The 13,250-nt window shown below is 35.0% G+C and overlaps 2 protein-coding genes and 1 pseudogene across 2 annotated transcripts; 2 read left to right on the top strand and 1 right to left on the bottom strand.

Annotated features, from left to right (window-relative positions):
- Window positions 1–2,643: 2,643 nt before the first annotated feature.
- LOC111642309 lies at window positions 2,644–3,387 on the bottom strand. Its single transcript, XM_023388641.1, has one exon. The coding sequence runs from the start codon at window positions 3,385–3,387 to the stop codon at window positions 2,644–2,646; it is 744 nt and encodes a 247-aa protein (XP_023244409.1).
- A 6,519-nt stretch (window positions 3,388–9,906) lies between these two features.
- LOC111642308 lies at window positions 9,907–11,314 on the top strand (annotated as a pseudogene).
- Window positions 11,315–11,384: 70 nt separating this feature from the next.
- LOC111642307 (histone-lysine N-methyltransferase SETMAR-like) lies at window positions 11,385–11,903 on the top strand. The gene has a single exon (XM_023388640.1). It carries the CDS (start codon window positions 11,385–11,387, stop codon window positions 11,901–11,903), a length of 519 nt encoding a protein of 172 aa, XP_023244408.1.
- The last annotated feature ends 1,347 nt before the right edge of the window (window positions 11,904–13,250 follow it).

Here is a 13,250-nt window from a genome sequence, read left to right as displayed (position 1 = left end):
TGGTGCTATAGATTTATGAAGAGATCTGGCCTTTCTATGCGCACCAAAACCAGAATTGCACAAAAAATGCCAAAGGAATACGAATCAAAGATTCTGTCTTTTCATAAGTTTGTTATTGATGCGAGGAAGAAGAATAACTTTGAAATGAGCCAGATTGGGAACATGGATGAAGTCCCGCTAACATTTGATGTGCCGTCTAACAGAACCGTAGATAACAAAGGAGCCAAAAGCATAACCGTAAAAACCTCAGGGCATGAGAAAACCCACTACTCGGTTGTGCTGTCCTGCTGTGCAGATGGTACCAAACTGCCGCCAATGTTGATCTTTAAAAGAAAAACATTCCCAAAAGAAACAATTCCACGGGGAGTCATCGTGCACGTTCATGATAAAGGGTGGATGGACGAAAATGGCATGAGGCTGTGGATTGATAAAGTGTGGTCTAAACGTCCTGGCGGGCTTCTGAAGAAATCTTCCTTGTTGGTGCTTGACCAGTTCAGAGCGCACATTACAGAAACTACTAAAAAGAACTTTAAGGAAATTAAGACCCAAATAGCTGTGATTCCTGGTGGTCTTACCAGCCAGCTGCAACCTCTGGACGTTTCTATTAACAAACCGTTCAAAGTTCTGATGCGAGAGGAGTGGAACACCTGGATGGCAGCTGGGAACCATGATCTGACTCCTACTGGACGGATGAAGAGGCCCACTATCACACAAGTGTGTGAATGGGTTAAAAGGTCATGGGACTCCGTAAAGAAAGACATTGTTGTAAAATCATTCAAGAAGTGTGGCATTAGTAATGCCTTGGATGGAACAGAAGACGACGTCTTATTTGACACCAGTGAGAAAGAAAGTGATGACAATGACTGCGTGGATCTGTCCTTCCTCATTTCTGATAGCAGCAAAGAAGAGGAATTCTTGGGGTTAGAATAAAAACATGACAGCCTTATTTTTGTTACTTTCACTGTTTGCTGACTGTTTATGATAGTAAAGATAGCTCTTAGTATGTTACATGGTTGACATAAAATTTTTCTTAACTGCTGTTAACTTTATACAGTTGATATAAAATATTTTACTACAGAATTTGGTTCATAATCTTTTTTTTTCTGAATTTGCCTCCTTTAAAATTGGGTGCGTCTTATACGGCGAAAAATACGGTACAGGGATTCTTGCGGTCTCTACCAAGTTTTAGATTCAAAGTCTCCAAGAGTCGGGAAAAATATTTTCTGTCCATATTCTGTTAAACAGATGCAGGAGATTTAAAAGGTAATTGTTTGACAGATTTTTAATCATGCTATAGTGGATTTTATCCGGACCTACAGCACTATTCCCGGAGCAAGAGATCGCTGTATGTAATTCAATTCTAGTGAATGGCACATTATATTCCTTATTAGATGAAGAATAAAAATTTAAATATTGGTTTTCACTTTGGGCTTTATAAGCCTGAAAATTTCTTGGATACATTATATTGCTGCATGAAGACGAAAATAATTCCCCCAACGTATCAGAATACCCTGTATATTGCTAATTATTGTGCCATTATTTTCTAGCATGGACAGAGAGTGAGAATTATATTTCCCATTAATTTTATGGATTTTATCCAGACTGCTTTTGAGCTAGTGGAAGATGTTATGCTAGAGACATACTTCCTCCAAGAATCCCTTTGGCTATGCCTTCTTATTTTTCTGGCATTTGCCTTTGGTTTTTGGAAAGCAATCATATTATTACCAGTGGGGTATCTTCTAAAAATTCCCCATGCTTTCTTTTGTTTTTTAAATGCTGCCTCGCAATTCTGGTTCCACCATGGTTTAGGATGTTTTGGATATCTAGTTGATGTTTTCCCCATTGTTTTTTCGGCTGCCTGAATGATACTGGAAGTGACAACCTCAACTGCATCATCGATATCTGCAGTATTGACCATTTCCTCAGTGATGTTAGCCAAAGAAGAGAATGCAGGCCAATCTGCAGTTTCCAGTTTCCAGCGTGGTGGACGGGCTGTTTCACAGCTTTCTCTGCCTCAATATTTTAGAAATATTGGGAAGTGGTCGCTAGAGAGTGGATTAGATCCAACCTCCAATATAAATGCGGAAAACAGGTTTGGACTTGCTAACGATAAATCAATGGCAGTGAAAGTTCTTTTTGAGGCATGGAAGTATGTCACTTCTCCACTATTAAATAAATATAGTTGCTTATTGCCTATGAGTCGTTCAATGGCTCTGCCTCGATGATTAATGTTGGGACTGCCCCACATAGGATTGTGGCCATTGAAATTACCCAGTAAAAGAATGAAGTTGGCAGCTGTTCAACTAATGCATCCAATTCATCCTCATTGACTCTGACATCTGGTGGCAATTATATAGAACAAACTGTGACAGTTACTCCAATAGAAATTCTGACTGCCATAGCTTGCAAAGCAGTGGTTATTTGTACCGGTAAGGATGGAACGCGATTCGAAACAAAAATAGCCTCACCGGCACTGGCACGGTTGTGGATATCATCATCCTTGCGGTAGAGATCAAATCCTTTAAAAGAAATCCTTTCTCTAGGATTTACATTTGTTTCCTGGAGTGCCATAGAAAGATGAAGTACATGCCGTCAAGTGTTTAATGTCAGAGAAGTTGTTGCGGAAACCACGAACAGTTCCATTTAATTATTTTGTAATCCTGTGTTTGAGGCAGCATTTTTCGCAATAATATCCCTCTTTAATTTCACAGGGGGTTTATCTTTTGGGGGTGACATTGGTTTTTTCACCTCCGTGTTAGGCTCTTCATTAGAGATATTAGAGAACTCACTCATAGACTGAGTCTCTGATCTTTTAGATTTAGAGAGGGCTGCTTTTAACTTTTGTTTGTTAAGTGAATTTTTAGTTGCTTTCTTAGAACCCACATTTCTGCTTACTACCCCAGTTTTAGGTAGGGGTGTTTTTGGTTTTATACTCTCCTTTTCTGGTGTTTCTTTTGGTGGAATCAGTGAACATTTCGCATGTCTGGTGAGAGATTCCTTTGGAGAAACAGAAATGTCGGTTTGAACTCTACAGGTCTTTGTGGATTTCAAAACAGCAGCGAATGTCTTTTGTTTTAGTGGTGCACTTGAAATGACCATGCAAAGCGCCTCTGGATAGGATAAGTTATTGACTGTTTTTACACGTTGGATTTCTTTTTCTGTCTGCCATGCAGGGCATTTGTGGGAGTAGGTTGGATGAACATCTTTGCAATTCACACAGCATAGAGTGGTAGTACACTCAGTTCTCTGATGACCTTCAATTCCACACTGTGCACATACATTGTTCCCTCGACAAGATGTCTGTAAATGTCCAAACTGCTGGCATTTGAAAGAACGCAGTGGATTTGGAATATATGTACAAACTGAACAGCGCAAATATCCTGCCATAAGAAAAGATGGCAATGATGGCTTTCCAAAGGTGAGAATAATGTGTTCAGTTGGTATTAACTTGCTGTCTCAACAAATTGAAATTTGTCGAACAGCAGTGACACCTTGGTCTGAAAGACGAATCTGAATATCTGATTCATCCTCAGACATCAGATCAATTTCACATATCACACCACGTGATGAGTTCAAACTTGTGTGTGGTATGATGGTGACTTGTATGTCTTCTAGAGATTTCATTTTCAACAGCTTTCCAGACTGTTAAGGGGAGGCTGCTTCTACTGGCAGATCTCCTGACCTCAACTTCTGGATTTTTTTAAGATTCCCAATGGTCAATTCAAAGAGTTTTTGAATCAAAAAGGGAAAACATTTAGATAAAGTTGTTTCTCCTGTAGCATGCACGATGAGATATGATGGTTGGTTGGAGGAACTAACCTCCTTTGGTGCAACTTTAGTACATGTTTGTTTGTTCTTTAATGAATCCATATTTAGAAATAATTATTCAGCTCCTAGTGACCCCACCCACCACGGGCCCAACAAGGGGATGCCATCACATAGAAGATTCCCATAGACCATCGCACCAGGTTTTCCCAGGAGCAATACCCTCACAATGCAGTCAAGAAGAGCACATCTTGTCTGACATGTCTGCATCGATCAGTTGACTCCAGGCCGAGGTCAAAAATGACTCAACGACCAGCTGATTGACTCAAACAGTGCCTGATTTGAGCCTCCCGTTTATCCGAAGCAGGGGCCAAAGCAGTGTGTTGGGGACATTATGTTGCCCCTGAACTACCAGAATCCCCCTTTCCAGCATACGGGACACCACGCACGGCAAACACGTGGGTGGGCGTTCAGATCCCAGGGATAGTAAAGAGGAGTTACTAAACCATCTCTAGGAGGCTTCCTCACCACAGACAGGAACCCACATCAAGGGGGATAACTTGAAAAGAACAGTTCACAAATTTGGAGAATTACATACTGTTTCATTGCCTGAAATAATTGGGTGTGTTGATGGAACACACATATATATAAAAGCTCCAAAGGAAAACAGCCAAAGTTATTGCAACAGGAAAGGAAGGCACTCTATCCTGTTGCAAATAATCTATGATTCAGAAATGCAAATTATTGATGCATTTGTTGGTTGGCCTGAAAGTGCCAATAATTCTTGGGTTTGGCAGCAGAGTCATATTTATAATATGTTTTTGAATGAATCTTCAAAGTATTTAGGTAATAACTATTATTTACTTGCAGATTCAGCATATCCATTAGATACATTACTATAACCTTTATAAGGTACAATTAAAAATCTTACTGTCAAACAAAGTAATTTTAACAGAAAACGCATTTCTATCAGAGTTGTAGTAGAACAAACCATAAGTCTACTAAAAGGGTTATTCCATCAACTGAAATACCTGGATATGGAAAACATTTTGTCAATGTCTAAAGTTGTAATGACATCATGTATATTGCACAATTTGTGCATTAATCAAGGTGACATTGGTTTGGTTGGTTTGTTTTAGTTATGACAATGCAACACTTGAGTGATCTGCCTAGGGCAGGGGTGGTGAACCTGTGGCAGGTGTGCCCAAAGTGGCACATAAGGAGAAATCATCTGGCACATAATGTATTATACGATTTCTGTCTTTTTAATTGAAATTATCTTTTTGGTTCATCACCTGATCATCCTTTTTTCAATCAGCTTTTTTACGTTTTTCTAATTAAAGAGTATTCGTTTAATTTTTTTAATAATTGTTATTCGAAGTCTAAAACTTTGGCATGCATAAACATCTTTAAAGCTAAGTATGCTTACAATATGGCACGTGAACATAAAAACATTTGCTATCCTTGGCCTAGGGGGATGCCTTCCATGAGGTTTTTTTAAAGGAAACTGGCTCCTATTTACGTGGAGAAAACCTTGAAAATTCCATATGGCCAGCCCATCCAAAACAGTTCTCTACATTGCAGTGCTGCATTTACAAATGAGTTTCAGAGTGTTTGCTGTAAAACACTTCTCAAGCGCTGCATTAAAAAACATGCCCATGGCATCTTCGAATGGGAAGTATTCCTACAATTTTTTGTAGTATTCCTACAATTTTTTGTTTATAACATATTTTATATGGACCATTTCCAGAAAAATATACGTGTTTTGGAAATGTTGGAATGAAATTAGTCTACATTTGATGAATTTTATGAAAGAAAACCTCTCAAATATCTGTATCCCCTACACTGTACAAGTGCCATGTACTTTAGTTATTTAACAAAACAGCCACAATCATCATCCTCACCTTACTTGAAGTGGCTAGAAAATATAGTGTCGAAAGTGCTTATTCCTCCATTATAACCATTTGGTCCATACATCAAGGTTAGTGACGTCACAGACAAGGTGGCACTGATGTCAATAGTAGCACTACTTTTGCTTTTGTTACATAATATCCTTTCATACAAGAACATCAAAACCAATTAAATTTGTGTTTGTAAAGTGAATAAATCCTTAGGAAATGTTAATCAAATAATGGCTAAACAAGAACCAAACACTCAAAAGTCAAAACCAGGCACATGTTTTGTTCCATTGTGTAGAACAGGGTACCAATCCTGCTCCTGCACAGGAAAAAATCTCTTTTCTTGGTGCCAAAAGATGCCAATCAATGAAAAGATTGGGAAAAGTTAATCAGATGCAGTGACTTAACTTTGGAGCCATGGCATAAGATTTGTGAATTACATTTCAAGGAACATTTTATAATCAGAAATTGGAAACATTGTGAATGGTGAAGAAGTTATTATCCCCCATGATGTTCCAATACTGTCTGTTGATGCAGTTCCTACTAAGTTTGAAGGTTACCCAAAGTACTAGTAATGTTTCACTGCCAAGGAAAAGATCAAACAAAAATTTAAGTAATAACACAAACAAGAAGAAGGTCAACCCTCCTCTCTTCAGAGGAACTAGATATTGAGCCAGAATTGTCTTCAGCATTTCCTCATTTTCATCCCATTAGCTTAAAGATTTTGAAAAGATCAAAGTGCCAAATTTCTGGATAAGGTGCCCTTTAACAAATAAATCTAATTTAATTCTGTATGCAGAAAACAAGCTAAAGTTAGAGAACAATAGTGCTAGTCTAAATGCACTCAAGTTAATAACTTTTGCCCAGTACGAAGATTATTTTCATGCAAAGTATATATGAGGGGTGTCCAACCTGCGGCTCTTTGAAGAATTATTTGTGGCTCTTGATAGATGTACCCAAGTTTCCTTTTCACTTTTGTGTTATTATATTTTTAAAAATTATTATCGTTCCGTATGTGTTTCAAAATGTCTTTTAAATTACTAACAACAAATATGAAAGACTAAGTGCAACGTTGTAACAAATTTCATTTCCGTCCAAGTTAAGAATGATATGACTCATCGAAAACTGCACGAATGAACATAAACAGTAGCGTAATCGTCCGTTATCGACCAACTCCAGACCGATTTTGAATTTGTTAACTGTCATTGCAACGGACAGTTAACATTGTGCTCTGGAGGAAACAATTTGTATCACTCTTGCTTCGGATATAATTTGTAATCTGGAATTTTTTGCATACCTTTTTAATACGTATTTCATTGCGGCTCGCAAAAAATTTCTAATTTTGAAAAATGGCTTGGACTATCAAGGAGCTTGGCCACCCTGGGTACATATCAAGGGTGTTCAATTTGAAAATATTTCACCAGTTTCTTCTTTGCAGCAAGCTGAGGATATTATTGAAAATACAGATAAGTTGAAAATATGCAATGGTGCTGTAACAGACAGAATTAGAATCAAACATTTTGTTTGGCTTTAAAAATATGAAAAATTTATTTGGCTGTATCCACAGTTCAAAATGTTTGGTTATTGCTAACAATGGTAAATCATGCATCCCCTGCAAATATACAAGGCATTTACTCATAAACCGTAAATCTAGACAAAGAAAAACTAAAGTTAAAACATCAAAAATTGTGAGAAAGCCTGAACGTACTTACAGAGCTTTGAATAAAATAAATTCTAGATTAACCGTAGATAACTAATCATTTGTCCACAAGACGACGCATCTTTGCTCAAAAGTGAAATTCAGAAACTTTCCCGCACTTCCTGCCGTACATTCTTTTTCTACCTTAAACCATATGTTTCACATATTTTTGTCCGGGTGGTGTTTTGTGACTCAAAAATTTTTATTAAGCGATTTTTTTTCTTAATTTATATATCTTTTGATAACTTTTTATTCTATTTATAGCATATTTACGTAATAATATCACTAAAATACATTTGAGGCGCTAATGCCTATAGTCGCCACCATAGGGCAACCAGAGGGCCGACAGGTTGACGTCAGCATTTCGACAGATTCCAGCACTTTTTTCACCTGTCACAAGAGAGATCGGTGGTGTACGACGAGAGCTCTACTACTCGACTAGACAAAAGGATTGTAGTGCTCAACCACAGCGACCTACACATTCATTCATGCTATAATAAGTTTATTCAGTTATAATAAGTCAACTATTATAAATATTTAAATTGTGACCTTCAATTCTTATATTTTTTTATTTTTTAATTTAATCTAAAATATTACTAGTAATTAATACTATTACTATCGAAACTACTACTTCACACCTAAGTGCTAATTCCAGCACATGAACGATAAAAAACTTTAATGTTCTAACGTTTTCTATTACTATTACTAGTATATAGTAAATATTACTAGTAATTAATACTATTAATAGTATTACTACTTTCTTATATGTTTATTACAAAAATTTATATTTTTGTTCGAAATAAAGTGAATAAAGTATAGTAGTTCCTAATATTAGTTGATAGCAAAATAAAGTTTTGATTTCAAACAAAGGATTTATATAATCTGTGATAATTTTAAAAAGAAAAATCGTACATTCATGTTATGTAGAATAGTACAGAACAACATTTCAAGTTGTTCTGGCTTAGTGCCAAGAACAAACTACTTAACTGGAGTATATGAATTTTAACAAAATGTTACAAATTTTCACAGTTAGATGTCAGTTCTGATATAATTTTTTTTCTATGAATTTTTTATTGAATTATGTTTAAAAATATCATGTTTATAACTACAGATATTAATAAATGTAATGTGATTTTTGTCATATGAATATAACGATAACTTGATTTTTGGTGAATTTTTAAAATAATATTACCTGTCTGACCTTGTGTGACATATATTGCCTTTGGCCCTTTTAGAAATACACGTAAACAAAGGGGCGTGGCAAACGGTAATATAAGGGTTAATAATTTGAATAAACAGTGTTGTGAGTGATGTAATTGTGTTCACACATCAATTAGAAATTGACTTACAGCCATTCCGTAGTCCGCTCAACGAAAGTTTAGTTACTAAGTAACTTTGTTGCAAACTCATGTACATTATGTACATTGTTATGGCTGCAGATGTACAAGACAAATGCCATTCCCTATTTGGAAAAAGGTTCTGATCCTTAAAAACAAATATTGGCTACATTTTTCATAAAGGAAATAACATCTATTTTACATGGAACAAACTGTAGCATTACTATGGATAACAGGTTCACATCTGTATCTTTGGCAGATAAACTATTGAAGTCACCTTATAATTTGACCTTAGTTGGCACTTAGAAGTAACAAAAGAGAAATTCCTGAAAAATTAAAAAATTCTAAATCACGCACTATTGGTACTTCAATATTTTGTTACAATGGCAATAAGACATTTGTGTACATTTCTACATCCTTTTAATGTACGTCTTGTTTGTTACCGTACATCATTGTATTCACTGTATGCCAGCACCTTATTCTATGCTTGCCTTGCTGGATGTATACTTCTCCCTGTATCTTGTGCATTTTTATGTATTTTCGTTAACACCTTACTGTCATGCCAACTAATTTGTATTATTTTACAACTGCTGTATGTTACTTACTTTGTATGTTTATTGTAATGTACTATCTATAATGTATCTACACCATTCACATGCTTGTATGTTTATATAGTTCTTTTTTTATATGTTTTTAATATTTTACTTTATTTTATTTTTTATTTTTTCTTTTATTCTACTTAAGCTTATCTTGTAATAACCTGTATAATTTCCCTGTTGTAACTGTACATCATACCCGGTTGTGCCAATGCGGTACTGAGTCTGTACTATGTGTACTAATAAAGGATGATGATGATGATGATGATGATGATGATGGTGGCAATAAGACATTAGACACGAAACTAATGTCTTGTTGCCGTAGTACAAACACATGTCAAATAAAGTTGTTTATGTTTTGTCAACTATTCATGATCAACTTAACATCAATAAAAATATAGGAAAACCACAAATAATACATTTTTACAATAGTACAAAGGGTGCAATAGACACAGTAGATCAAATGTGTTCAAATATGAGTCAAAACCAAAAAGTGGCCACTATGCGTGATTTATAATATGCTAAACCTATTGGCAATAAACAACTATGCTATCTACGTATCTAATAACATTACAATAAAACCGATGTCCCTGTAGGATTTCTTTATGAAGATGGGAGACAAACTCATGGAGCCCCAGCTACAACAGTGGTTACAGATAGTGTCTTTGAGGCATGATATCAGAACCATGATACAGGATATTCTAGGTGATGTGCCCAGTGTAGTATATAGCTACTACTCATTCTGCATAGAATCCACATAGAATATGCTATTTTTGTCTATCGAAAGCTCAACGAATGACAAAACACTTGCATAAAATTCAAAAATGCGTTTTGCGGGCCCCATAATGTTAACATGTGTAGCAACTGCGTGTAATCTTATTTCCTAAATATTTTGTCCTTATTTAGTTCCTATTTATCCATATTATTGTGCCATTTAACAAGTTCCTATTTTTATTAAACAATGTTGTTGATATTAATGTTTTTTAATGCGTAGTCTGCTTGACGAATGTGTAGTTATAATGTAACTGAAATTTAAGTTTAGTTATCTAGGGTTAAGAAGGAAAGTAAATAAATTACAGTCTGTAATCACCCAAATTCATACATCAAACAGTAAAATTCAGCAGTCTACATTGAAAGAAGAAATAAAATTTTTGCCTGCAAAAGAACAGCTAGCAGTAAAGCACTGTTTTCTAGCATCCAAACATAAATCCAACAGTGGTTTACCTTATGACCCAGAATGGATTTTGGAATGTATTATCATGAGGATGAAAAGTCCCAGATTGTATGAGCATCTTAGAATCAACAAAATTCTTGTACTACCATGCCATAACACACTTCAGAAGTATATGAGAAGTTTTAAAAGTGGATTCGGCTTTAATCCAAAAACATTTGATGCACTAAAAGAAAACGTTAAAGAATTAGATGAATTTCAAAAACATGGTGATCTTTCAGTAGATGAACTCAAACTTTCAGAAAGTTATCACATTACATCCTCTGGTCTTAATTGAAGGATTTGTAGATTTGGGTGATTTTACACCAGAACACATGAAGACTACTCCATGTGATCATGGAATGGTGATAATGTACTAACCTTTAACAGGACACTGGCAACAGATTCTGGGAGTTTTTGCAACTGAAGACAATATATCAGGTAAGTACCATACTTTCCTATTGTACACTTTGCAAATACTTCTAAAAAATTTCATGTTTATATTACATAAACTCAAACAATCACAGTTTGAAATACAGGTTACAAAGAAAATATTATTAGGATATAAATATTATATCTATATTTTCCAAAATATTTACAATTGTCTCCTGACGTTTCCAATTGTATTAAATAAAAAAATAAATAAATTTATAGAGAGAAGTATAACAAAACTTGCCTCCATATTTGATGAAAATATTAGGTTGAGTCATAAATAAGTTCCGTTAGCAAGTAGGTGTAAATGACTGTCGAATACTTGCCAGATGTTGTGTTGCTTCAACTGAGTTTTATTAGTGGCTATTAGCAAATAGTCCATAAATGTAAATTTTAACACTGAAGTGTCAATAATGTAATGAAAAATTGTTTCTGAATTCATTTAAAATGGAACATTTGAAAGTGCATGTACGCCATATCATGTTGTGGAAGTTTAAACTCGGCAATAACGCTACAGAAACAGCAAAAAAGATTTGCAATGTCTACGGCAATGGTGTAATTTCAGACAAAGCAGTTCGAAAATGGTTTACAAAATTTCGTTCTGGTGATTTCTCCTTAAAAGATGATGAAAGACCAGGCCGCTCCTCAGACTTCGATGATGTTTTAAAGGTCTTGATTGAGCAGAATCCACGGCAAACGACGAGGGAGTTAGCAGAGAAGCTGCACAGATCCCAATCAACTATCAATCGTCACCTCCAAAAGATAGGAAAAGTAAGCAAGCTGGGAGTTTGGGTTCCACATAACCTCAGTGAACTGAATAAGGCTGACAGAAGGTCGACAGCTGCTACCTTGCTTTCTTGGCAAAAAAAGGAATCATTTTTGGCTAAAATTGTTATGGGAGATGAAAAGTGGATCACATACAAAAATGTTATTCGAAAAAGACAATGGGTTGACAAAAATGAATAGCCACAACCAGACCCTAAGCCAAATGTGCATGGAAGGAAAATTTTGTTGTGTGTATGGTGGGATCGTCGAGGAATTATCCATTTTGAGTTGTTGCCACGCAATGAAACTGTTACTGCGAATGTATACATACAACAGTTAGAGCAACTTCGGCTAAAACTTCATGAAAAGCGTCCTGCACTTGTTAACAGAAAAAAGATCACCTTATTGCATGACAATGCAAGGCCACACACAGCAAAGATTACACAAGAAAAAATTTAGGAGTTTGGCTGGTCTGTTTTGCCTCATCCACCATATTCACCGGACCTGGCACCAACAGATTTCCATCTTTTCCGGGCACTGCAGAATGCTTTACAAGGGCAATGCTTCCAAAATGATGACCAAGTTCAGGAGTTCATCCAGGAGTTTTTTGATTCAAAACCACCAGAATTTTATGCAAGAGGAATTGACAAGTTGCCCGAAAAATGGCAAGAAATTAATAATGATGGTGAATATGTGATAGATTAAAGTCTATTGCTGTACATTTTATTGGCAAATAAATTTCAGTTTAGAAAATGGAACTTATTTATGACTCAACCTATAATAAAATTCCCAATTGAACTTCTTAGTACTTCCTTCGAAATTTTTTTGAAATAAATATGAAAACGGAAGCCTGCCAATAAAAAAAAGTTACAAAAATCTTGAATATAATAGTATTTTGATTTATTTAAAATGAATGATTTTCCTAACTTAACAAAAAGGAAGGTGTGAACAGAATATGTAGCTTGAATGAATAGAGCAGAACTTTATATATAATCCAGGTAGTCAACTAGATTTTCTTATTGAGATAAAATATAACTTATAAAAGATAATTTCTTTTTGTAAGAAGAAAATACAACATATTAACACCTATTTACCTGTAACACCTAAAGCTGAAAGAAAAGTTTGGTCTAAAGTAATCCAACACATGCTCAACAAGCAAATTTCAAAAACACATTGTAATTGACTGCCAGTATTTTTGGTACTTACAATTTTTACACCATTAGTATATAGGGAAAACAAATTAAGAATTTTACGATTGCTAATGATAATGAAACAGAATGATGATATGAAATTTAATATTAATTTTTATAAATAGTGTAGGCTAGTAACAGTTTTTGTATAAGTGTATAACATGATTCAGTCTTCTTGCTGTACTGCTGTTTATAATTAATTCATTTTCATTGTTAGTTTCAGATTCATTATTAAACATCAAAACATCATAATCTTCAAATAATCAAACAACAAGTATTTCCAGCAACGAAGTATTTATTTTATTTTATCATCATCTTCAATTATAATTCTCAGGTAAATTTTTATTTTCAGTTTTAA

Source organism: Centruroides sculpturatus, unplaced genomic scaffold (assembly GCF_000671375.1).
Source record: "Centruroides sculpturatus isolate CEXI.00-Female unplaced genomic scaffold, Cexi_2.0 scaffold1658, whole genome shotgun sequence".
Classification (NCBI taxonomy): domain Eukaryota; kingdom Metazoa; phylum Arthropoda; class Arachnida; order Scorpiones; family Buthidae; genus Centruroides; species Centruroides sculpturatus.
Note: the sequence above shows the minus strand (reverse complement) of the source record. Positions and strands in the feature narration are given on the sequence as shown.